Here is a 26,388-nt window from a genome sequence, read left to right on the forward strand (position 1 = left end):
GTGACATGTTCAGGTGCCGACCTTAACCTGGTTGTAGTCTAGTACCACACCTACTTGTGTCCCTGGCCTGGGTCTGTGTACTGTAGCACCCCGTAGTCCCCCTGGGCCCCTCTGAGCCTCTACCGGCAGTTCGCAGGGTGGCACAGGAACGGTCCTGGTAAGATGCCCGTAGGAGGGGTGGTCTCTGGCACGCAGCTCTCAGCATGGTGTGCTGCGTCCTTCGTGATCTGCCCCTTGCCTGGCTATATGCAGCTTTTATATTGCTCCTGTTCACTGTGTTGCCTCGTTGCCCTGAGCCTCTGCAGATGCTGTTCTCTCAGATGGGACACCTGCTGCCAGGGGCACCCTAGCCCACACTTCCTGGTGCACAGTATTAAATAAGCCTTCTTCTGGCTCCTGCTGGCCTAGCCCTTACCCTACTATGGTAGGGTTCTTTAAGTTTTCATCACCAAACTTTGCCTTATTGGAGGGCAGAGACTGTGTCTCTGTCTTTTAATCCCAGAGGCCAGCGGTCCCTGCCACCTAGTAGGAGCTGTGTCCTGAGAGTCTGTGAAAACCCAGTGGAAGGGACTTGTTGGTGTTTATGAAAGGCCCCCCCAGTGAAAACCTTTTCTTCCTTAGTGCTTTTCTTCTCTATGGCCCTAGTAGTAATATCTGTTACCATCTCACTCTCCGTAGCCTTTATCCAATGGCTGTTTCTCTTACGCATTACACAGCCGTAGATTCTAGTGAAATTTTAACATCTGTATCCTACTTGGTTTTTTTTTCAAAAGCCAGCATGCAAAAGCTTCTGTTGGGAGAAACTCTCTGAGTGGGATGGTTTGGCTTTATATTACGCTGTGACAAAACTAAGTTTATGGACAAGTACACCCAGAGCTGGGGAGGAGGTGAGAGCTGGGGACAGGGTGTGTGGTCGTCCGGTGCTCTGGTGGGCTGGTCACTTGTGGAGCCGTGCATGTGGATCAAGTCGTCTTGGAGAGGTGGCTTAGAGCTTGTATCTCTAAACATAAGGCTCTTTCGCTGTTTTCCTTTAGTGTTTGCAGAATTGTAAATCATGGTAAGCCTAGATGTTTTTTAATGTGCTGTAGAACGGCAGTAAACCGAGCGACTGTTATCATCCCAGTTGTTAGTTTATGTGTCTTTTATACTTTAAACATTGACATCAGATTCATTATAAGAAGGGAGCATTACAGCATCATTTCCTGGTTATTTGGGACTTTACATAAGAACTTAAGTAGCATTACTAGAAAGAAATTGTATCCTCAATTTTCTTACTGATTCACAGTGAATCTAATTAAAACATGTATATGTAGGAACTACTTCTAGAAATATTATAGTCTAGGCTAGAAAAAATAACTTTGAAAAAGGAGGAGAGTTAATTTGTGGGGAAGAGAAACAGTCCCTTCTCCCATCACATTTGGGCATTTTAATAAAAATTAAAAGCTTGGGAATAATGGTAACAACCTAGCTATAATAAAGTCAATTAAATTAACGACATACTTTGAACGTACTGGGTGTTGAGGTTGTGTGGGAAGCGCTGGGTGGTGCGTGTACTCCACCTGGACGCAATTAAGTATTAAAATACTCTCCGGAACTCCGCTCTTCCCTGTGGGAGGATGATCCTCCTGTCGCCAGCTTCCTGACAGAGTATGTTTCTGGTACGGGTACTTTGCAGGCTGGGATTTTTCTGAAAACACTTATTTTGTGTGGGTTTTTTCCTGTACTTTAAAGACTGGGTGTGAAGCTCGTGACCCAGTGTGCTGTTCATATTCGTGTTGGGGAGGCTGATTTACCAATCACAATGACTCTCTTTCTTTCAGAATTGTTAGGAAAGAGATGAGTAGAGGACAGGTAGCACGCACACAAGAGGGGTACGTGCCCTGTGCGGGGCACTCTGCGGGCTGCTTCTCATGTGTGTGCGCGGTCTTCCCAGTGAGCCTGTGAGGGAGGTTCCATCCCATCCCGTCCTGTCCCCATTCTGGCAGCGAGGAGACAGACACAGGGCTTAAGGATGCGTAACTTCAGAGGTGACATGAGTAAGGGGCTGTGTGTATTATGTGACACCAAAATTATGTTAAAAGTGGTGGGGTTTTTTACTTCATCATTAAAAGTGAGAGGAAAATCCTGAAGAATATGAAATGAGAAGACAAAGGAGGCTAAGTTCTGTGGCTCGTGGAGTAGGAAGTGGGAGGCATTGGCAGTTATGCGAGCTGCGGGCGCCCAGCCACCTCTGGGCGGCTCTGATTGCTCCTCGGAACCTTTTGTCATAGTGATGTGGTTCTTCTCCCAGCCACCCCACCCCTACTCATTCATTTTTATTCTTTCAGTAGCCTGTCGTTGATATCCTCAGTATTACAGCTCAGTGTATGTATAGTTTAGTTTAAAGGTAAAACTTACATTCTGTGACTTGCACACTTTTTTTTTTCTGTTTTAACCTTTTTTTTTTTTTCCGGTACGCGTGTCTCTCACTGTTGTGGCCTCTCCCACTGCAGAGCACAGGCTCCGGACGCGCAGGCTCAGCGGCCATGGCTCACGGGCCCAGCCGCTCCGCGGCACGTGGGATCTTCCCGGACCCGGGCACGAACCCGTGTCCCCTGCATCGGCAGGCGGACTCTCAACCACTGCGCCACCAGGGAAGCCCTAACCATTTTTTAATTTAATTTAACTGATTTATTTTTTGTCATCTTTACTGGAGTATAGTTGCTTTACAATGCTGTGTTAGTTTCTGCTGTATAACAAAGTGGATCAGCTATACGTATACATATATCCTCATATCCCCGCCCTCTTGCGTCTCCCTCCCACCCTCCCTATTCCACCCCTCTAGGTAGTCACAAAGCACTGAGCTGATCTCCCTGTGCTATGCGACTGCTTCCCACTAGCTAGGTATTTTATATTTGCTAACCATTTTTTAAAATTAGAGTATAGTTAATGGACAATGTTTTGTTAGTTTCAGGTGTACAGCATAGCGATTCACTTATACATACATATATTCTTTTTCAGATTCTTTTCCATTACAAATTATTACAAGATACTGAATATAGTTCCCTGTGCTATACAGTAGGCCCTTGTTGTTTACCTATTTTATATATAGTAGTGTGTGTATGTTAATCCCAACCTCCTAGTTTATCTATACCGTCCCCCTGTCCCCCTGCCCCGCTATCCCCTTTGGTAATCATAAGTCTATTTCTGTTTTGTAAGTAAGTTCGTTTGTACCATTTTTTAGATTCCACATATAAGTGATATCATATGATGTTTGTCTTTCTTTGTCTGACTTCACTTAATATGATAATCTCTAGGTCCACCATGTTGCTGCACGTGGCATTATTTCATTCTTTTTTATGGCTGAATAATATTCCATTGTGTGTGTATACCATATCTTCTTTACCCATTCATCTGTTGATGGACATTCCATGTCTTGGGTATTGTAAATAGTGCTGCTATGAACATTGAGGTGCGTGTATCTTTTTGAATTAGAGTTTTCATCTTTTCTGGATATATGCCCAGGAGTGGGATTGCTGGATCATATGATAGCTCTGTTTTTAGTTTTTAAGGAACCTCCATACTGTTCTGCATAGTGGCTGCACCAATTTACATTCGCACCAACAGTGTAGGAGGGTTCCCTTTTCTCCACACCCTCTCCAGCATTTGGTGTTTGTAGACTTTTTGATGATGACCATTCTGACGGGTGTGAGATGATACCTCATTGTAGTTTTGTTTTGCATTTCTCTAATAATTAGTGATGTGGAGCATCTTTTCATGTGTCCGTTGGCCATCTGTATATCTTCTTTGGAGAAATGCTTATTCAGGTTTTCTGCCCATTTTTTAAAAAAATAAATTTATTTATTTTTGGCTGTGTTGGGTCTTTGTTGCTTTACACGGGCTTTCTCTGAGTTGTGGCGAGCAGGGGCTACTCTTCGCTGTGGTGTGTGGGCTTCTCATTGCAGTGGCTTTCTTGTTGCGGAGCACGGGCTCTTAGGTGCACGGGCTTCAGTAGTTGTGGTGCACAGGCTTAGTTGCACAGCAGCATGTGGGATCTTCCCAGACCAGGGCTTGAACCTGTGTCCTCTGCATTAGCGGGTGGATTCTTAACCACTGCGCCATCAGGGGAGTCCTTCTGCCCATTTTTTTGATTCGGTCGTTTGCTTTTTGGATATTAAGCCACATGAGCTGTTTGTATATTTTGGAAATTCATCCCTTATTGGTCGCACTGTTTGCAAATATTTTCTTCCATTCCATAGGTTGTCTTTTCGTTTTGTTTATGGTTTTCTGTGCTGTGTAAAAAGCTTTTAAGTTTAATTAGATCCCATTTGTTTATTTTTGTTTTTATTTCCATTATTCTAGGAGACAAATCAAAAGAATACTGCTATGATTTACGTCAAAGAGTGTTTTGCCTATGTTTTCCTCTAGGAGTTTTATAGTATCTGGTCTTAACATTTAGGTCTTTAATCCATTTTGAGTTTATTTTTGTGTATGGTGTTAGAGAATGTTCTAATTTCATTCTTTTACATGTAGTTGTCCAGTTTTCCCAGCACCACTTATTTAAGAGACTGTCTTTTCTCCATTGTATATTCTTGCCTCCTGACTGTAAGTGTGTGGGTTTATTTCTGGGCCTTTTGTTCTGTTCCGTTGATCTATATTTCTATTTTTGTGCTAATACCATTACTGTTTTGATTACTGTAGTTTTGTAGTATACTCTGAAGTCAGGGAGTGTGATTCCTCCAGCTGCATTCTTCTTTCTCAAGGTTGTTTTGGCTATTGAGGGTCTTTTTTGCTTCCATACAAATTAAAAAGTGTTTTGTTCTATTTCTGTGAAAAATGCCATTGATAATTTGATAGGGATTGCATTGATTCTGTAGATTGCCTTGGGTAGTGTGGTCATTTTAACAATGTTAATCCTTCCAATCTGAGAACATGGTATATGTTTCCACCTGTTTGTGTCGACTTCAGTTTCTTTCATCTTGTAATTTTCAGAGTACAGGTCTTTTGCCTCCTTTGGTAGGTTTATTACTAGGTATTTTATTCTTTGTGATGAGATGGTAAATGGGATTGTTTCCTTAATTTCTCTTTCTGATATTTCATTGTTAGTGTATAGAAATGCAACAGATTTCTGTGCATTAATTTTGTATCCAGCAACTTTACCAAATTCATTCATAAGCTCTAGCAGTTTCCTGGTGGCATCTTTAGGATTTTCTATGTATAGTATCCTGTCATCTGCAAAGAGTGACAGTTTTACTTCTTTTCCAATTTGGATTCCTTTTATTTCTTTTTTGTCTCTGATTGCCATGGCTAGGACTTCCAAAACTACACTGAATAAAAGTGGTGAGAGTGGGCCTCCTTGTCTTACTCCTGATCTTAGAGGAAACGCTTTCAGCTTTTCACTGTTGAGAATGATGTTGGCTGTGGGTTTGTCATCTATGGTCTTTATTATGTTGAGGTATATTCCTCTTTGCCCACTTTCTGAAGAGTTTCTATCATAAATGGATGTTGAATTTTATCAAAAGCTTTTTCTTCATCTATTGAGATGATAATATGGTTTTTATTCTTCAATTTGTTAAGGTGGTATATCACAAAATGCACACATTTTAAGTGTATCATGTGAGTGAGTGAGTGTTTTTCACCACTTGAGTTTTGGTAAATGAATGAACCCCTACCAAGATACAGAACATTACTATCACCCCAGAAAATGTCCTCATTCTTTTTTGGGTCAGTTCCCACCTTTACTGCCACCAAACCCAGCTATCTCCTACCTCCTGCCTTTTTTCTTGTTTTTCTCTTCTATTTTTCCCCCACCATTGATTAGTCCCACCTTCTCTGGAGCTTCATTTAAGGGGACTCATAGACTCCATTTGAGCTGTGGGCTTGCTTCGTTGCACGATTTTTAGTGGCTGGTCCAGGGGTTCCTGAAGTTTCACAGTCTGCCTTCCAGGAGTTCATGTGGAGACTGAGAACCTTGCAGTTGTATTGTACCCATAAGGTTTCTCTGTCCTTCGTGCTGTGGTTAAATATGTGTTGCTTCTATATAGGCTGTTTAGTCCTACAATATATTTTTTGCTTTAATAGGAGTATATATTTTTTAAGTTAAGATAAAATATAGTCTTTTACGTTTACCCACGTATTTGCCATTTCTTACAGAAGAACCGGTTTGTTACCATGTCCCTTCAGTCTGGAAATCTTTTCTTCAGCATGTTTTGGAGTGCAGGGCTGATGGCAAGAAATTCTCTGTTTTCTTTTATCCAAAAATGCTTTGTTTTGCCCTGTATTGTTAAAGGGTGTTTTCACTGGATGTAGGATTCTTTGTTGACGGTTCTTTTTCTTCTAGCTTTTAAAAGCGTTGAGACATGTCTCCTGGCCATCATTCGGTTTATGGTTCTGTATCCAAAGTGCTCTTTCCCTCCGGCTGGTTTCAAGATCACCTCTGGCTTTGGTATTGGAGCAGCTTGACCGTGTTGTTTTCTTGAATTTATCTCGTTTGCTGTTCTTTGAACTTCCTGGATCTGTAAATTTATGTCTTTTACTAAATTGGGGAGATTTTCAGCCATAATTTCTCCACGGTTTTTCCTGTCTCCATCTCTCTTTCCTTCTGGGACTCTAGCTGCAGGTATGTTAAACCTTTTGATATTATTCCACAGGTCCTGAAAGCTTTGTTCTTCTTCCCCCCCCCCCAAATATTTCTCTCTCTCTGTGTTTTGCATTGGACGCTTTCTGCTGATCTGACTTGAAGTTCACTGACTTTTCTATTAATTCCAAACTGCTGTTAAGGCCATCCAGTGGATTTTTTATTTCAGAAATAGCACTTTTTGTTTTAGAATTTCCATAAAAATTTTTTTTGTTATTTTAGGACAATTTTTAGAGCACTTTTAGGCTCCCAGAAAAATTGATCATGATCACCCGAAGTCCACAGTTCACGTTAGGGCTCACTCTCGGTGTTGTATATTTTATATGTCTGGACAAATGTGTAATGACGTATATCCACTGTTACAGTGTAACAGAGTATTTTCACTGTCATTAAAATCCTCTGTGCTCCACCCATTCATACCCGCCCTCCCCAACCCCTGGCCACCACTGATCTTTTGACTGTCTCCATAGTTTTGCCTTTTCCAGATGTCACATGGTTGGGATCAGATGGGCTTCTTCACTTAGGAACATGGATTTAAGCTTCCCCCACGTCTTTTCATGGCTGCAGAGCCCATTTCTCTGCAGAGCTGGGTCATAGTTCATTGTCTGGAAGTTCACAGTTGATTTATCCATTCACTTACTGAAGGACATTGGTTGCTTCCTGAGTTTCCATTTTTAGAAACAGTTTCTGTTTGTCTCCTGAGATCTCCCTTTGGTTCGTATACCATGGGCATATTTTCCCTCCCGTCCTGGAGCCTCGTTACAGCAGCCGCTTCTCGCCCCTTGCCTCGGGCCCCAGCTCCGGCTCGTCTTGTGCCTGCCCTCCTTTTCTCTCTTTGTGGGTCTCGTTTTCGTTTCTTTATGTGGCCAGTAATTACGGATCGCTTCTTGGACTTTGTGTGGGAGGCGTTGTAGAAACTCTGGATTTTGTTCTGTCCTCCTGAAGGGTGTTGGCGCCGAGTTGCGTTTGTTTGGTGTAGTGGACCTGGCTGGGCTCCTCCCAGGCCCTCTCCGGTGTCCGCCGGCTGCTGCGGTCTGTGCGGCTGATTGGTCCTGGGGTGACTGCCAGGAGCCTGCCCTTGGCGCCCGGCTCAGGGCTCACGCGGAGCGTGGGCAGGAGTCATATGCAGGATTTGCCATTCCCCTTCCGGGCGCTGTCCTTTCGGGGTTTCCCTCTCGCTTTCCAGCTGCTGGAGTCCACCAGCATTCCGATCTCTGGCTTTCTGAGTTGGTGAGGCTTGGGGCCCTCCCTGAGCTTCAGCTGCTCTTCTCTCTGGTGCGGCCTAGGCCTGCTGCACAGGCGCTCACCCGTGCACGTCTCACTTCCAAGCTGAGACCTCCCCCTGGTTTCTCCTGTGTTTGGTTGTGTCGGTTCATTGTTTTATATGCTTTCTCCAGAGCTTATGCTTATCTGCAAAATATTGCTCTGACTACTCAGCTGTTATTGAATGGAGAACCACCTGTGTTTTGTAATCCAAGCGTTGTGGTCAGTGTAGACCATGGGTCCAAGAAGGAGTAACGCTCCCCGAGGAAGTATAGCTGTGAAGGAGTGCTTCCCGCTTGCTGGGACTCGCGTCACTGTCAAGGTGAGGCTCTGGGCAGAGGCGGAGAAATGGGCTGGCCCGGTGCCTTGAGATCAGCGTGTCCTTTGGAGACAGCACTTAAGATGCTTGCTGAGGTGTTCTGGCACTCAGGGTGCTGAGGAGGGTCTGGTGTGTGAAAGGGCAGGCCCAGCGCCCATACCCGTGTGCCTCTCAGGTGCAGGGTCTGCTGCCATCTGCAGCTGGAGGTGCCTCTTGAATTTCTTGACCTGAGTGTCTTCTCTGATCACGCGTTGGGCCCTTTCCGGCCTGATCGTTCCCTGAGCAGCTACCTGGCCCTGAGCGGCTGAGCAGCTTGGCCGTGCTCGTCACAGGCGTCTGCTCAGGTGGCTCCTGTAGAAGCAGCGCCCCAGGGCCCGTGTTACTCACGCTCTCTGGACCTTCGGTGCGTCCTCGTCTGCAGCTGGGCGGCTGCTGCTCGTTTCCAGCTGCTTTGGGTGCCTGTTGTCCCCCATCCCGGATGCCCCAGTGTTCTGCACTGAACCCGTATCGTGGCTCGCACCCCGGTGGGTCCAACAGCAACCACCGGAACGTGTGCTGCTCTGCGAGGTTCATCTCTGGTGCTTGAATGTTAAATCTAGAACCAAAATGGTCATTAGAGCCCAGTTTACTCATTATGACTAGACTTTGACTCATGTTCTCAAAGAAAACCCCAATATTTAAGCACACTTCTGGCCATAATGCGCACGCTAACAATATGGTGTGTAGTATGCACTTAATGTCAAAAGTCCTGAGGGTAAAAAGGACCGACTTTGGCTGTGATGTCCACGAGAAGAAACTCCACCTGAAATTGACACTGCCGTGCAGAAGACCGCAGCCCTGCATTTGAAGTGGTTTCCACGAGTACACCGGTCACACGCCTTACCTTTTTCCTAAAGGGGGAGGGGCTGCCTTCCTGAATGTATTTTACATTCAGTGTTGTCTTCAGAGTTTATTGAGATCCCACGTGGCTGTGCCTTTCGAAGTTCTGGGTTTAATAATACTCCTGTGTGACCCCTTGCGTCATTCATGGTCCTCACCACTAACATTGCACCTTTCTTTCGACACCACTGTTTTTAATGCTCTCCCGCCCCTGCCTTAAATTTGCTGCCTGTTGTCTGTTCAGTTCTAGGAGAATACACCTAAGCTGTTGACATTGTTTAAAATAAACCTCTGAATGAGAGGCTGGCAGTGCGGCTCTCCAGACGAAGCCTGTCCTGCTACGCCCTGCGCCTCGGCCATGTCACCAGCTGGACGATGGTGGCCCCTGCTAGGTGTCAGGCTCCGGGCGCCTTCCGCCACCGCCAGGCTCTGGTTTAACTGCCGGCTGCCGGCTGCATTGTGGCCTGGAGTTGAATTTCTGAGCTTCCCGGTGTGCACAGTGAGGCTGGGTGCGCGGTGGGGCTGCACCGCCCTGAAGGCTGCTAGGGAAGAGCATGCTTTCGAGCCGCTTTGCTGGAGCTCATCTGGTTACATACTTGCTACCTTGTGCTGAGATTTTTGAGTGGTAATCGTTTTTTTCTCCCTCCTTTTCTCTTTTTTAATGAGCAGAGCCCTAGGGTAAGAAATATTAAAAGCAGTGTTTTTATGTGGAAAACGGTTTTTGGTTAGCTCTGGCTTCCGCTTGTCCTAAGTCAGCAAATAGCTTTCACTATTAAACTATCTATTTTCTTGTTCTGGGTTTTAGAGACACATAATCACTATTTTAGTAAAATGCTTACAAATCACTTTTCTTTTTGATTTTATGTATTTTTTTCCCATTGACTTAGAAGTATTTAACATGTTGTTCTTTCCAGTATAGAGGTGGTACTTGGAAAACACGTTGAAAATCAGGGACTCTGTTTGTAGTTGCTGGAGTTCATGCTTGTGCTTGGAGGTCCCTGGCGTTCATGAGCTTCGGCCAAGGAGGCCTTGCTGTCCAGCTCTTGGAGACTCGGGGCCCCAACCCATCTGTCCCTGCTCCTGGAAGCCCTTCCTGCAGGTGTTTGCTTGGCTGACTCCCGGTCCCACGAGGCCTCAGCTCCGCCGTCCTCCCTAGACCACAGGGTTTCCTGTCCTGCCGGTGCTGCTCAGCACCTCCGACAGCTCCCAGACCGCTCCAGGCCTGGGGGGGGCAGGACAGCCGCGCAAGGGATGAGCAGCTGCGGCTTTAGAACTTGCTTTTGTTGGGCTTTTTCGTGCTGTTTGCATCTTGTAGGAAGGTGCTCTCATTTAGACTTAGTATCTTTAACTTTTTCCCTAATTCTAATAGTGATTGTTCCTTCCAGAAAAATTGAAAAACAGAAGAGTATATCTTTAATCACTCAGATAGTAAATACTATTAAAATTATGGCGTGTTTTCTTCTTTTTTCAATGCCTGTGGTGTATGTATCTACACAATTTATATATTACAAAATTCACACATCTAAGTGTGAGTGTTCTCCGTGCCTTTCATTTTCTGAAATTATTTTTTAAAGGCTGCGTAATATTTAATCATATGGATGTAAATTTATTTATTTATTTGGCTGTGTTGGGTGTTCGTTGCTGTGCACGGGCTTTCTCTAATTGTGGCGAAGGGGTGTGCGGGCTTCTCGTTGTGGTGGCTTCTCTTGTTGCGGAGCACGGGCTATATGTGTGAGGGCTTCTGTAGTTGTGCCTCGTGGGCTCTAGAGCTCAGGCTCAGTAGTTGTGGTTCGCGGGCTCTAGAGCGCAGGCTCAGTAGTTGTGGCTCACGGGCTTAGTTGCTCTGCGGCATGTAGGATCTTCCCAGACCAGGGCTCGAACCTGTGTCCCTGCATTGGCAGGTGGATTCTTAACCACTGCGCCACCAGGGAAGCCCCTGGATGTAAATTTATTTACGTACTTAAATATTAATCTTGCTGGATATTTATGTCATTTTTTTTTTTTTTCGGCCGTGCTGCTCGGCTTGCGGGATCTTAGTTTACCAGGGATTGAACCCACACCCTCAGCGGTGAAAGCTCGAAGTCCTGACCCCTGGACTGCCAGGGAATTCCCTATTTTTGTCCTTCTAAAGCTAAGATGAACCTTCTTGCACACAAACCTTTGTATCGCTGGCTGTATTCTTAGGATAGATTCCTCCCCACGGGATTAGTGGGTCCAAAGGTACAGATGTAATAAAAGTCTGTTACATGCACCTAATTGCTGTTGGGACACCTGCACCGATTTGCACTTGCTGGTTGGGGATGAGACTGCTCGCCTGTGACATGTGAGCATTGCTCGTAAGGGCATTTGTCTACCTGTAGTTGCAGTGCGCTGATCGCTTGTCACGGAAGAGTCCATCTGTAGGTGGAGTGTCTATTTAGAGGGGGAGGCAGCCCCCAGATTCCAGGGATGGGGATGTGGAAACCGTGGGGCTCCCTGGACCTGGACCCTGGGTGTGGTCAGCAGTGCAGCTTTGCGTGCTGCACTCGGGGTGCGGACAGTGGGGTCGAGCACGGACGCTGCCCCCGGATTCGAGGCTGCCCGGGGGAGCTTCTCTGCGGGACCTCGTGGGCATTTGTCGCCTCCACGTGTCCTCACAGCGCCGTGTGTTGGCACTTGAGCCTGTGTGATGGCCTTCATGGCTGGCCGGCACGTGCGATGGTCATAGCAGCCGCTAACATCTCACTGAATCCTGGCTGTTTTTCCAGCACGCTTAGCTACTTTAAATGCTTTTCATTTAATTCTCACAAAAACCCTACGAGCTAGGTGCAGTGGAGGAAGCTGAACGTTGCCAGATGAAGTTTTGGCCATGGTGGCATGGTCAGCAGGCTGCGGCCGCAGCTGTGGAGCCGGAGCCGTGCACGAGATGGAGTCGAGGGGCTCCCGGCTGAGGGCACAGCTGGGGCAAAGGCCTCCCGGCCATCGGTCCCACCCCCGGTGGCCGCAGTGGATGGAGCGGAGGGGAGCCGTGGGGGATGTCAGGGCCGTGACAGGAGCCAGACCCCGTGGGCCGTAGGAGAGGCCAGCTGTGAAGGTGAAACGGGAGGTGAGCTGGCCAGCAAGCACGTCGGGCGTCGTTTAGAAATAGAGCCGGCTGCTTGCAGGAAAAGGGACTTTGAGCCTAATGGGAAACATCCGTCCAGGTTGAGCTGGGCTCTGTCATTGGAGAGCATCTTCTCAGCGCCTTCCCAGCAGCAGCAGAAGGCGACACTGGGAACCGAGCGAGTCTTTATTCTCGTGTCCACCAAGCTGCTGACTGGGCCCTGCTTGTGAGCCTGAGTCAGAGAGCACTTGAGCTGAACTGCATAGGTCACGTGGGGCAAATTAACTTGACCAGAAATAACCCCAAACAGCATTTCTGGGAAATGCAAGTGAAGACAGCTTTCAATGTAAACAAAGGAGCAAAGGAAAGATAAAGGCTTGGTTGGAAAAAGTGAACATTTGGAAGAGTAGGAGGAAATGCTTTGCGGAAAAAGTACCAAGGAAAACAAATATTTTTTTCCCAGTAGTTACAGTTTTAAAGAGTTTTCTTTCATGTATTTATGTCAGATGCAGTGCATACATTTCGATGGGGAACTCACAGATTTTCCCCTTTCTGTTCGTAGCCACGGCACATTGACCTACACCCTGTAGCTTTTCCTGTGAATCCAGGGAAGGAGCTTGCTGTTCTCCTCTGGGGACAGTCAGACATCTGGACGTGGGGCCCTGGGAGCTTCACGCACAAAACAAAAGAACCACCCCAGTGTCCCGGCCGCAGTCCAGAAGTCCTGGTTGGTTTGGCGGGGTGTCGGCCTGCATTCTTTTAGTGCCCCAGGGTTCCCCGTGCAGTCAGGGCTGAGAACCCCGTGTGGGTCTGCTTCCCCTACTTCACAAGCTGCGTTCTCCAACCACAGTGTTAACCAGAGGGACTGGAGGGCACTTGGTCCACTCTTGCATCCACCTCCCCACAGGCTGAGTCTGGAGGATGGCGTTCTGCTCTCGCCGTTTGGGCTGTTGCAGGGTGGGCAGGGGCATGTGTGTCTCTGCTTGGGGCGGAGAGGTTCCTCACTGGCCAGCAGGCCCAGTGTTTCCGTTGTCGGTTGTTGAGACAGCTCAGCCTCTCTCTTCTTAGGACCAGGACCTAGAATTACTTGCCGGGGCAGCTAAGAGAACACAGGGGTTCCTAGGAGTCAGGTCAGATGCGGGGAGTCTGCTGCCGTTATGTTCAGTGTGTAGCTGAAAATAGTAACCTCCTGAGTTGTTTCCCAAAGTAATATTTACTGTTTGGAATTTAAAATCTTGCTCTTTGAGTAATTACTTGTACCTGTTAGTGCTATTATCTTATTTAATAGGAGAGAAGTTCATTTCTGGAATACTCTGACCATTGGATGATGAAAGAAACTTTGCCACACCTAAGGAAATAATCCAATTTAGTTAAATTATAAATATAAGTAACTGAAAAATGTAGCTGTCTTGATAACATCTTGGTAAATGTTATCAAATGAATTGACCTTTTGGAGGAATACTGGGTGGGGAGGAGTTCTTTCCTCGAGCTACATAAACTTGCAGACTAACCAGACCTGCGGTGAGTTGCTGTCCTTGCGTGGGGTCCTTGCGTGTCCCCGTGCACAGCAGGAGGCCTTCCTGGCCAGAGGCTGGCAGGGAGAGCAGGCGGAGCTTGTTGCGGGCAGCCTGTGGTGTCGCTGCGGCTCCGTCTGTGCAGGGTTGGGTGTCCTGTCTCCGAGATGGCATGTACCGTCCTGCCCTGCAGGAGTGGTGCCACCTCCGCCTGCTCCACGCCCTCTGCCTCTGCCTGATGCCCCGGGCCCGGGCTTTACACAGCAGGGCATGGGGCTGTGCTGCCGCCCACCTGCTGTCCAGGTAACAAGGAGAACCAGGGACAGTGAAGGCCGGAGAGCTTCCTGACACGGGGCAGGGTTGGGACCAGAAGGCATGCTCCACTTTTTCCCAGATCTTCTCCTTTGTTGTGTATGTAGCATGGTGTTTCTCCACCTTTTTTTTTTAATTCATTCATTCATTCATTCATTCATTTTTGGCTGCGTTGGGTCTTCGTTGCTGGGCGTGGGCTTTCTCTAGTTGCAGCGAGCGGAGGCTACTCCTTCGTTGCGGCGCGCGGCCTTCTCATTGCAGTGGCTTTTCTTGTTGTGGAGCACGGGCTCTAGCACACGGGCTTCAGTAGTTGTGGCACGTGGGCTCAGTAGTTGTGGCTCACGGGCTCTAGAGCGCAGGCTCAGTAGTTGTGGCGCACGGGCTTAGTTGCTCCACGGCATGTGGAATCTTCCCGGACCAGGGCTCGAACCCGTGTCCCTTGCATTGGCAGGCGGATTCTTAACCACTGAGCCACCAGGGAAGCCCCTCTCCACCTTTTAAAACTCACCTCTTTTGATAAACTTTAAAATTTTAATTTTTCTCTACTGTCCTTTGAAATTTTGATGTACATTAAATTGTGAATATGAAGACATTAAAGCATTGGTCATTTTTATTCTTCTAAATCCTACAAGTAGTAAATATATTTGGCTATAAAATTTTCAAATACTGGTCATTATTACGGGGAAAAAAAGAAAGTTATTGCACCCTCCCCACCCTGCCCAAGAGAGCCTCCTCTCATGTCTTGAAATCACTTACGGTTACGAGTTTGCCGTATCCTTCCGGGCCCTGACTGTTTATTTACACATGGACACGTTCACTGTAACCCTAAGACGGGAGGGGGCAGGGAACACTCCTTCTGGCTTCTTTTGGACACTTGGTCTAGGTGAGCTTTCCTTATCGTGCAGAGTGGGGATCTGTGGGCAGCAGTCCTTTATTTATTGGGTCTCTATCAGTAGCTGTTTAAGGTGTTTTCAGTATCTTACTATTACAAATGCTGCAGTGAGCGTCCCGCCCCACATCTTTCTCACGTGTAAGTACTTCGTATGACAGATTCCCAGAAATGGAATTGTAATTTTAGAATCTGCTTTTTAGAAATGTACCCCCCCAATACATCAAGTTGTATTCTGTTCTTTACTGGGTTTTTTTAGAGCATTTTATTATTTTTTTTCAAGATTTATAGAAGGACTGTATTAAGTTCTGCTGTGTAATTAATTTTATAGGAAACTCTGTGATTTAAAGAAATAAAAAATCAGGTTGTACCTCACATATAGGTATATGATTCCTGATGGCTTGGTTAACAGTTTCTATCCAGCGAGTGAACCACTGGCACAAGACATGAACTTCCACGTTTGCTCAAACTGGGGATGTTTTTAAGTTTCAGTGGTGAGGACTGGGTTGGTGAAATTTTTGTCTTTTGCTGGAAGTGCTTTCTAGTTGCACTAGCAATACACATTTTATAGAAAAGTTTGAAGATACAATAAACTTAAATGTCTTTTAAATAAAAATGGAAATCGTTCCATATGAACTACATAGAAGAAAATAAGATGTTTCTATTTTTGTCCCCTGAGGTCACTCCCAGGACGGAGACCCCCGTCAGCAGTGTCGGTAACAGTTTGGAGAACGCCCTGCACACATCCGCGCATTCCACTGAGGAGTCGCTGCCCAAGAGGCCTGGAGGGAAGCACTCCAGAGGTGAGCGCTTGGTCTGCAGGGTCAGAGGGGAGCAGCGTCGGATGTAGGGGGAGACGTTCGCAGTGGCGTTTGGTTAAATACTCTCACATCTTTGGGGATGCTAGTCTTAGTGAGATGTACTGTTTTTCTAAATTCTGCAAGTTACACACGAGTGGATCTCGGCTGTAAACATCTCACATCTTGACGTTTATTAAGGGGGAAAAAGTGAAAGTTGTTGTGCCTTTCCCCGCCCCACACGGCAGTGGGTCCTGAATTGTAGGGCAGCGCCGCCCTGTAGCGCTCTGTGTAGTAACGGTACGTTCTCTCTGCACTGAGGCAGTTGCCACCAGCCACACGTGCCTTCCGAGCCTGGAAAATGTGGCTCACGCGAGTAAGGACCTGAACTTTTAGATTTATTTCATGCAGTTGCACTAGCTCAGTGTGGACAGTGCACCTCTGGAGACGGCAGGGCACGTCTGGGAGGAGGCCGAGCTCCCTGGTTCTTGAAGGTCTGGCTTTGTGCAGCCACACTAGACAGAGTCGGGCTGGCTGTCCCCTGGCCAGCTGTGCGGGGTTTGGGGGGCTCGCTGGGGAGAGACAGGGCTCTCTGGGCCTCCTGGTCTAGAGCCAGGCGCGGGTGCCTGGAAACGCGCTCGGTGTGTGTGGGGGGAAGATTGCGCTCCTAGCAGCCCTGGGAGCGCATGGTCGGCTCACCTCTGGCTCAGCTGGAGGGTCAGTCTTTCTGAAGACACAGCAGGACCTCAGTTTCCGGGTGGGTGGTTGTCGCTCACTCGCTCCGAGGGACTTCTTCCTTGCATGTGTCGCCCAGGGAGGAGCGCCTCCCGATGGGGCGTTGCTTCCTTTGTCCCCAGCCCGTCCCCGCACCTTTGGAGCCTGTGTCCTACACCCTCGCAGTCTTAAGGGGAAGGCCTTTCGTTCACCATTGTGCTTTTTCCTGTAGGCACAATTATCAAGACCCCCTCGTTCCTGTTTTTTAATATAATTGCCAGTTGAACGGCTGTGTCTGTCACTCTCTTGCCGATGTGCCTGGGTGCGGAAAGGCAGATCTGTGGTAGGACCGTTATTGTCTGCGCTCAGACATCGTAATCCTTAGAGAATAGGCAGACCTTGCTAATTATCTATGGTATTCTCCAGCCAGTGGTCATGGGGATGATGGTCTCCTCCGCCCAGAAATTGACCAGCAGGTAAACCTGGTTTTGTCGTTCGCACTTTCCCCGGTGCCCTGTTACTGCTCTTCGGAAAGTCTGAAGCCACTCTGAGTGTTATTAAAGTTTTCTTGCTGTCTTTTCTGTATCCCACTTCTGTTGTGGGTTGTCTCTGCTTCTTAGAAGTTTTCAGTGACACAATTTAGCTTGTAAAGAGGTCAGATTTTTGTATTTCTTCAGTACTGAAGCTCAGGGGACAGCAGTAAGGACAATCTGAAACCCTGACTGCTCTTGTCAGGTGGTGTCCAAGCTCGTTACATACACTAACTCATCTGATCTTCCTAAGAACCTGTGGGGCTCAGGTATGAGCTGGTTCATTCTAACAACAGTCCCCATTTCACAGACAGGAGAACTGAGTCACAGATAAGCAGTGTTCCTAAGATAAGCTGGGATCCCAACACTTGTGTTAGAAGAGAGTAGAAAAGGAAACTCAAGTACACATGAAGTGAAAGCATTACCTTTTTCTCTGTACTATTGATTGTGAAGATTTTCAGGTACAGCCTTCCTCGGGAAGCCACTTGGAGTTTGTGGAAGCCCGCCAGGTGATGCCGCAGTCCCACAGAGCACGTTTTGTTCAGGGATTAAATAACTGCGCCCAAGGTCACGGAGCTGGAAAGTGTCATGTTTCAGACAGCCTGTCTGACTGCAGAGCCCCTTGGCTTCCCTGGCCCTGCCGAGTGGGTTGTGGGTCTGTCCTCTCTGCCCTGGCCTCCTGTCACCCGTCTCCGCCACGGCACAGCTTCGTCCAGCACAGGTGCTGTCATCCCTGGGCCTTGACCCCCGTGTCGCTCTGCCCGCTGGGCCCTTCCCTTTGAGGTCTAGCCCCACAGCACTGCTGTGAACTGTGTCCTTTTTCCATCACTTACGGCTGCTCCTGTGCCTCGTGCGTACTAAGGCTGAATAAAACGTTTGCCTTAATACATAAGCAAGTGAATTCCTCAGGCCCCTAGGTTCAAGTGTGTATCACTAACCATTCCAATGGAATGTGTGTTCATTTCCTACTTTTGCTACTTTAGAAATGTGTTCTGTCAGCTTTATGTTTTCTGGATCATGTACTGCTTTTGTTTCTATATTTCTGGAGAACTAACAAATCAAATTAATGCAAGGTAGCTAGATGATTAAAAAAATCAAAGAAAAATAAGTTACAGAGTTCTTAAATATAACATGACCTAAAAAGATGTAGGAAAGAGGATCAGTTTAATCAGCATAGTAGTGTATGTTTGAATTTTAAGGACAGTTAAAAGAAGCAGTGTTTTTAAAAAATTATTCCCATCAACACAGGCAACTAAATGAAAGTGAGAAAGTAACTTGATATTTTAGGAACGTCATTATTCACCTGAGACTTTTAAGAATACAGGTTTTCAAGTTTTAGATGAAAACTAGATTTCAGTAATAACGATTGTAAAGCTGGAGGCATCTCAAATATTAGTCTTTAAGTATGAAGACACTGAGCACTGTTGTATACAACTCGAGAGAAGACGGTGTTGTGCTGGAGCATGGCTGTCTCCATCTTCGCCTTTCCTCGTGGATAATACCCTCTTTACTCTGCTTTCTTTTGGCACAGTTTTGGTAACTTGTGGTTTCTTGTTATTGAGTGTACAGAATTAAGCTGTTTCATAAAGACACTTTGAAATCAAGTAAAACACATAATTGGCAGAAAACTACCAACCACCCGGTTTTTTCCAGAAGACTTTAGGGAAAATGTTCCAAAAGAGGGCTGCATTCTTGGGGCATATTAAAGCCATCGTCTCTAGGTGTCGTGTTCTCTCGGTGTGAGGTGGCCGGCCATCAGCTCCTGTAGATCGTTTGAAGGCCTTTGGTGGCCCTTAGGCTGTGGCGGTTTTCGCAGGAGCTCCCCGGGCTGAGGTCCGGGGAGTGGTTTTCTGGTCCATCTGTGAGTCCGCCAGACCCCGCTCAGGCCTTTGGGGATGCTTGCCTGGGCTCTTACTGTGGGGCCTTTTACAGTCTCTTCTACGCACATCTCCCTCCCTCCCTCCTTTTTCAGTTACGTTAGTGTTCTGGTTTTTAAATTAGGCATTGATCCAATTATAAAAATGGTAGTTCAGTGCAATTACACATCTTAGTGAAGGCGGTGTGCTCTAACTTGTAAGATTTGAGGAGAATTCCTAGTGTACGTCGTGAATAAGAAAAGAAGAAAGGTTTGAACACACGAAATGTTAAAAGCAGACAGCACACCACCTTGCTCTTTGCATCTCTACGCGAGAGCAGGCTGGTGGCCTCGAGTCCCGGGTTCCCAGCCCTGGGTGCCCTGCCCTGAGCCTCTGCACAGTCTGGAGCCCAGCGGGGCTCACGTCCTTCCCAGCCCCCTAGCGCTCTTCCCGTCGTGCCCGTTTGGGCTCGGGGGCTTTCCAGTTGGTGCTCATCCTGTCTTCGGGTGTGTTCTCTCCCTGCAGGTGGCGGTTTGGTATCTAGCCCCTCAAGCTGACACAGGTTTGCTGGCCCTTTTCAGAAAGTACTCAGACTTCGTGTGCGACAGATGACACGGTCTGCAGGGCTCACGAGGGTGGTGGGAGGGAGGGAGGCCGCATTATCTACCAGTAGACTTTAAGTGGGTCGTCAACAAATTTATATGCGTGTAGGTAAACACTCTAAAATTATGAAACCGCATTACAGAAATTTGGCAGGGAAACTACCCATAATTCCACAACCAAACACAATTAACCATATCATTTTTTTTTTTTTCCAGTACGTGGGCCTCTCACTGTTGTGGCCTCTCCCATTGCGGAGCACAGGCTCCGGACACGCAGGCCCAGTGGCCATAGCTCACGGGCCCAGCCGCTCCGCGGCATGTGGGATCTTCCCGGACCGGGGCACGAACCCGCGTCCCCTGCATCGGCAGGCGGACTCTCAACTACTGCGCCACCAGGGAAGCCCAACCCTATCATTTTTGATAATTTATTTTTAGTCTTTCTTTAACATTTTAAACAACTATAATCATGTTATACATACAGTTTATAATTTTTCAGGTAATATTATAAGCATTTTTCATGTTTTAATTTTTATAAATATAGTCTTTAATAGTTCCAGGGCTTCCCTGGTGGCGCAGTGGTTGGGAGTCTGCCTGCCGATGCAGGGGACACGGGTTCGTGCCCCGGTCTGGGGGGATCCCACGTGCCGCGGAGCGGCTGGGCCCGTGGGCCATGGCCGCTGAGCCTGCGCGTCCGGAGCCTGTGCTCCGCAACGGGAGGGGCCGCGAGAGTGAGAGGCCCGCGTACGGCAAAAAAAAAAAAAAAAAAAAAAAAAAAAAAAAAAAAAAAATAGTTCCAAAATCGAGAGTATGCTTACACACCTTTGAAGCCCGCCCGGTTCAGCACCCCGCAGCTGCCCCTTGTGTTAGCCACCGTCGCCACTCGCATCTGCTACAGAAGTCCGTCTGCACGATCTCTCCCACCCGCCTTGCCCCCGCCCCAGCAGGCCGTCCTCCCACCCTCAGAGCCTCGAGTGGCCACACAGTGGGCGCGGCACCAAGAGAAAAGCAGCAGAACTCGTCAGCCGGCCGTGTATGTGGTCCAGAGCCATTCTGGCAGTGCCGGGGCCGCTGCAGCTGCCTGCAGAGGGCTGATGGCGCGGACACAGAACACCGCATCAGGTGGGCTGGTGATTCTGAAGAGGTCTCACAAGCATTTCGGTCCTGTGGTCCAAAATGCCTCTTTTATTTGAAAACAGCTGAGTAACATTCATCTGCTTTTCACATTTTCCTGTCCAGATATGAGTCACTTCCCGCTTTCAGTCCAGTTGGGGTTTTTTTCTTTTTTTTCATAAATCCTCATACTCAGTCCTGGAACTTTTAGGTACACGTTGGTGTTCTGTGGCCTGGGAAAATGCCGAATAACATTTTTCTGTATTCATTGACTTTGTATATTCTGTTGTTTAAAAAAGTAAAGGATCTGGATTAGGGTGAGGTCATTGTGGGTAAGTTTTTAAAAATAGTGATTGGGAAAACATAAGAGCTGTTTATTTGCTGACAATCTGACTGGGGAAGTCAGACAGGAACAGTGAGTAGTTTCACTGAGTGAGGTCGGGCAGTGCACAGCTGCTAAATGTAGTGTTTTCTTTGTTTTGCCAGAAAGGAAGAAAACATTCTTATTTTTTTTTTTAGAGTAATTCCTTCCTGTGAGCTATTTTAAGCTAAAACTACTCTAAACCAAATGGGTTCTAGTGTCTCCCAAGATCCATATCAACCCTGATGCAACTTTATAAAATTAGGGAGACTCGTGAGGAAAGTTGAGGGCGTGAAAGCGCTTTTCCCCAACAGGCCGTAACCTCTGTGAGTGCGAGAACCCATGGACGGTGCTGATCGCTGTGTGCCCAGCCCTTGGAACACAGCCCGGGACACAGCAGGAGCTTTGTAAGACGAGTTGGTGAATGAACAGTTGTTGGTTTAGGGCAGGGATTGGCACCCTTTTTTCTGCAAAGATCCAGAAAGTCAGTATTTCTGGCTCTGGGAAGCGTGCGGAGTCTGGCACCGCCGCCGGGCTCTGCCGTCGCGGGGTGGAGAGCACCCAATGACGGTACGTCGGCCCACGGCGTGGCTGTGTGCCCCGGAGCCTGTTTACACAGGCAGACAGGCCGAGGGCAGCCTGCAGCCTGCCTGCCCCTCGCTTAGAACAGTGCCGCCCAGTAGAGCTCCCTGGGATGACCGGGCTTCTGTGTCTGCTGCAGTATGGTATAGCTGCTAGCCACGTGTGGGAACGCTTAAAATGCGGTTAGTGCAACCGAGGAGTGAGATTTTTAATTTTACTCAATTGTAATTAGTACCAACTTAAGTGGTCCCGTGTGGTCAGTGGCTGCAGCCGTGGGCAGTGCAGGGTTAGAACCTTCCCCGAAGCCCGGTGCACAGAGCTGCTCGCTGCTCTCTGGGGTGCTCAGACGTGTTAGGGGAGGAGAGAGTTCTGTGGCCAAAGAAATTGAGGAATTGTGGTTTAAAAATGTAGATTTATTTGTTGCAGGACTTCTCAGAGCCTTTAATATGCTAATGTACATGGGCATCCTACAAAAAGGAGTTTCTCAGATTTTCCCTCCAAACTTTTGAGCACAAAGCTTTCTGGGGGTGGCCCAGAGAAAACTATGGAAGGTATGGCCGACCAGGAGATGGGGCGTCTGCAGAAAGTGTAACTTAATAGCTTTAATAAGTTATGTTGAGTGTGTCATGCTAGACATGTTTTGAAGCTTTGTAGAAATCCCCATAGTGCACAGCCAAGGGACCTCTGGAAATGTCGGTGAGAAATAGTGCAAGAAGGTGCGTGTGCTGTTCAGAAAGTAAAGCCTCCCTCATTTGCCAGGGTCTTTGCATAAGAGCTGACTGCCCGTGTGCCTGCCCAAGGTTCATAAGCTTGAAGAATCAGTTAACTCGGTACTTGAGAAACTTTAGTATTTGAATCAGAAATAGGACATACGTACCTTAATGTGGTTTGGGAGTTTGGAAACTACATCATGTTTGATAAGTGCTGTTTTATTTTCAACAAATATTTGTGCTCAGATAATTGCATCTTAAAGCTTAAGGGCTTAGAAGCTTAATTGTATCATTTTCTTTTTTGAGGAGGAAAAAATGCACCCTTGCGTGTGAAAAGGGTGGTATGCAGAGGTGATGGCTTTGGAACTCTAACGGTGACGACCTTTTCTCATCCCTGTCCACCTGTGCAACTGCGGCCTCTGCCCGTCCTTGCTCTGTTTTGCAGAGGCAGTGCTGGGGGTCTGCAGGGTCTCCTCCGCAGCTGCTCTCCTCACACCTCCAGCCTGGCTTTGTCCTAGAAGGAGGAGATGAGGAGATGCCAGTGAGAGGTTCTGGGCAACTGTGTCTCTAAATAATCACTGTGGAAAACGTTGAGCATTAGTTTTTCAGAAATGAGAACAGATCATAACTAATCTTCAGTTATAATTATGGCCTGTGCACTTGTGCATTTTCAAGCACCGATCTCTTTCTTCTCTATGATTTGTTTTTATTTTTTGCCTGTTTTTTCTGTGTCACTTTCAACTTCGCCTTCCATTCCCGCGCGAGCAGCCTCCTCGTTCCTGGCGAGCTCACCCACCACGGAGGAGACGGGGCCGGGTGTTGGGAGCCGTACTGTGAAAAGTTGCTAATGTATCAATGCAAACTAATCATATGTACTTCAAGCTCTTACTTCATTTTTATAATTTTGTTTGTTGTTGTTTTGTTTTGTTTTGTTTACCTTTACAGTGAGTGTTGAAAAGATAGACCTGAAGGGATTATCACACAAAAAAAATGAAAGAAATGTTGAATGTTCCTTTGAGGTAAGATGCTAAGTTTTTTTTTCCTTTTCTCCTCTAAGGGATAGGAAGGAAACATTTACCATGAAGTGGTACTTTTATGTCTCTAAATAAAAGACGAGTCTTTTGCAAAGCACTGTGCCACTGCTGCGGGAGACAGAAGTGGGGACTGGGCCCTGTGGGTGGACCGTCTCCACGGTGGGCTTGTTGGGCCTGGGGGGCTGCTCCCCCTGGACCTCAGCAGGCTCCACGAGGGGGAGGGGCTGGGCTCGGCCACAGCCTGGAGTGCGCAGTCCTGTTGTGTTCCTGTTCGCCGTGTGACCGAGGACAATGCTGGACTCCTCTGTGCCCCAGCACCTCCATTCAGTCGAACAGGATGGAGTTTGGGGGAGAATTAAATGTGACAGTTCATTCAAAGCACTCAGTACAGGGTCTGGATATAGTAAGTGGCTGCAAAGGTGAGCTGTTGTTCTTCTGTGCCTCCTGGATGACAGAAACTCCTTGGTGTGTGTGGGGAACATTCTCTAGACTGACATGCTCAGCTGCTGGTGGCTGGTCACCAGCGTTGGCTAAAGTAGAGAACTGTGAAAATTGAGGCATACTGTTCATTAGAATCTCAGATCTACGATAACAGTGGCTTAAACAACATCGGAGTGTACAAGGAGTCGGCCCTGGGGCTGGAATGGCATCTGTGCTCCATAAAATACGTAGGGAGCCAGGTTCCCTCCAGCTGACTGCTTTGACATCTCTAGGAGGTGGCCCTTAGCCTCATGGTCCAAGATGGCAGCTAGGACTCCAGCCCTCACGTTTTCATTCCAGGCAACAGGACATGGGATGAAGAGGAGAGTGAAAGGTTACTTTTACCTCTTTTTCATGGAGCATTCTTAAAAACAGCCACTAGAGGGATTTCCCTGGCAGTCCTGTGGTTAGGGCTCCTCGCTTCCACTGCCAGGAGCGTGGGTTCGATCCCTGGTCGGGGAACTAAGATCCCAAATGCCACGAGGCGTGGCAAAAAAAAAGCCACTAGACACTTCCACTTATGTCTTACTGGCCAGACTGAGTTTCCTGGTCCCGCTTAGCTGCGTGTGCGTGGCTGGCTGTGTCACCAGGGTTCTGCTACTACCCCATTGTTGTGCGAGGTTCTCCTTTGACCACGTGCATCGTAGGAAACTGATTGATAAGGAGAATCTGCTTCCAGCTTTACTGGAGAGTGTTCTCAGGCATAGCAGCTTCTGGTTAGTGTCTAGTACTTACACTGTGGAGCTTACTAACCTTTCCAAGAGTGTAGCTACATCAGAATACTTCAGGTACTTTTAATACCACAAGGATAAAACCCTCATTTGATTTGGGAAGTCCTGCATCGTGCAAATCACTTGTCACTCCATAGATGTACGGGAAAGGCTTCCCTTCGGTTTTGGAGGTTGTCAGAGCTTGCGACCAGCAGCCAAGTGTCAGCAACCAGAGAACCTCAGGACCCCAGCATCATCAAGGCCTGCTGGGGTTGGGGAGCCCAGCGAGGCCCTGAAACGCTGGGTGTGTTGGCTCCTCTCCTCTGCAGTCAGCCTCTGGCTGGCGGATATCGCCTGAGGGGCTGGTGGCGGGCGTGGTCCCCGTGCACAGGGCCTGCGTGTGTGGGAACTGCTGAGCGTCAAGCCCTTCAGGTCCCACTCACAGCCCTTCAGGTCCCACTCACAGCCCTTCAGATCCCACTCACAGCCCTTCAGATCCCACTCACAGCCCTTCAGGTCCCACTCACAGCCCTTCAGATCCCACTCACAGCCCGTCTGATCAAACTGGGCTTGGACTCGGCCCCAGTCCACAGCCTCTCTGCAAAGAAATGAGCCTTGGCAGGGTAGACACTTGGCCTCTCGTGGCCTTTCCCCAGAGGAGGGCCTTGTGATCAGGGTGGGGAGGCGGCAGGCTGGCAGGATAGGGCGCCGTGAGTCTTCTGAAAGCAGAGCGGACAGCTGGGTTGAAGTTCAGTTTAAGACGCTTCGAACCCCAAATGGTTAAGCTGAATGAAGTGTTTTGGTACTTAAAGAAAAAGGTTTGGTTATCGGAAAAGCTTGCTTTTCCTGATGCGATAACTGATAAAAGGATTCTTGTGTTTAGGAAAGTGATAATCCTTCACTAGCCAGCAGTCCGACTCATTTTCTTTTGGGATACTAACTTGATACGCCCTAAGGGATTTACTGCCCACACTACATTTGTTGATGGTAATTTGAGGCACAAAGGAAAGATACAAGGAAGATTTAAAAAAAACACAACCATCTTCTTATTTATAAAGCACACCGTTCATTTGCGCAGCTTAAACTGTGTGCTTGTCCTCTGCAGGTGAGTTGCACTCTCCTACTCGTAAATAAGTGGCTGCTTGTAGGACACGAATGTGTGATATGCTTGTGCTTAGGTTTGGGACTCCTGTCACACTCGAAAAGTGAAGCGCCTTGTAGTTACATAGCTTCGGGCGTTTAACCGCCATCTCTCTAGCTTGTTGTGGTCAGGACTACAGTTCTGTAAGAGAGAGAACCTGTGGACAGTGGGAGAACATCTTTCCATGTACCTTTAAACTTACAAACTTTCTGTCATCTTACATGACCACCCGGCAAAAGTAAGTCCCAGTAGCATTTTTCTGTTTTAGAAATCAACAAGACGAGGGGCTTCTCTGGTGGCGCAGTGGTTGAGAATCCGCCTGCCAATGCAGGGGACACGGGTTCGAGCCCTGGTCTGGGAAGATCCCACATTGCCGCGGAGCAACTGGGCCTGTGAGCCACAACTGCTGAGCCTTTGCGTCTGGAGCCTGTGCTCTGCAACAAGAGAGGCCACGACAGTGAGAGGCCCGCGCACCGCGATGAAGAGTGGTCCCCACTCGCCGCAACTAGAGAAAGCCTTCTCACAGAAACGAAGACCCAACACAGCCAAAAATAAATAAATAAATTTCAAAGAAAAAAAAATCAATAAGACGATTCTAAAATTTATATGGAGGGAATTCCCTGGTGGTCCAGTGGTTAGGACTCCGCGCTTTCACTGCCGAGGGCACGGGTTCAGTCCCTGGTCAGGGAGTTAAGATTCCTCAAGGCTCACAGCGCAGCCTGAGTAAATAAATAAATAGTAAATAAAATAAAATAAAGTTTATATGGAGAACACTATAGAGCAGTCCAAACAATTCTGAAACGAAGAAAACACTGGAAGACTCACGGTACCCGATTTCAGCACCTGTGTTAAAGGTGCTGCTGAGCGGGAGGAGACGCCGTGCCCCG

General features: G+C 47.7%; 1 protein-coding gene across 1 annotated transcript in view; it reads left to right on the plus strand.

Moving 5' to 3' along the window:
- Positions 1 to 26,388, plus strand: part of ZCCHC14 (zinc finger CCHC-type containing 14) — a 56,101-nt gene that overhangs the window by 9,984 nt on the left and 19,729 nt on the right. Inside the window, exons 2-3 of the mRNA XM_079906563.1 lie at positions 15,554 to 15,677; positions 23,082 to 23,155. Of these exons, the coding sequence (XP_079762689.1) occupies positions 15,554 to 15,677; positions 23,082 to 23,155 (198 nt within the window). The remainder of the gene's footprint in view (positions 1 to 15,553; positions 15,678 to 23,081; positions 23,156 to 26,388) is intronic.

This window comes from Stenella coeruleoalba (assembly GCF_951394435.1).
Source record: "Stenella coeruleoalba genome assembly, chromosome: 20".
NCBI classification, from domain to species: domain Eukaryota; kingdom Metazoa; phylum Chordata; class Mammalia; order Artiodactyla; family Delphinidae; genus Stenella; species Stenella coeruleoalba.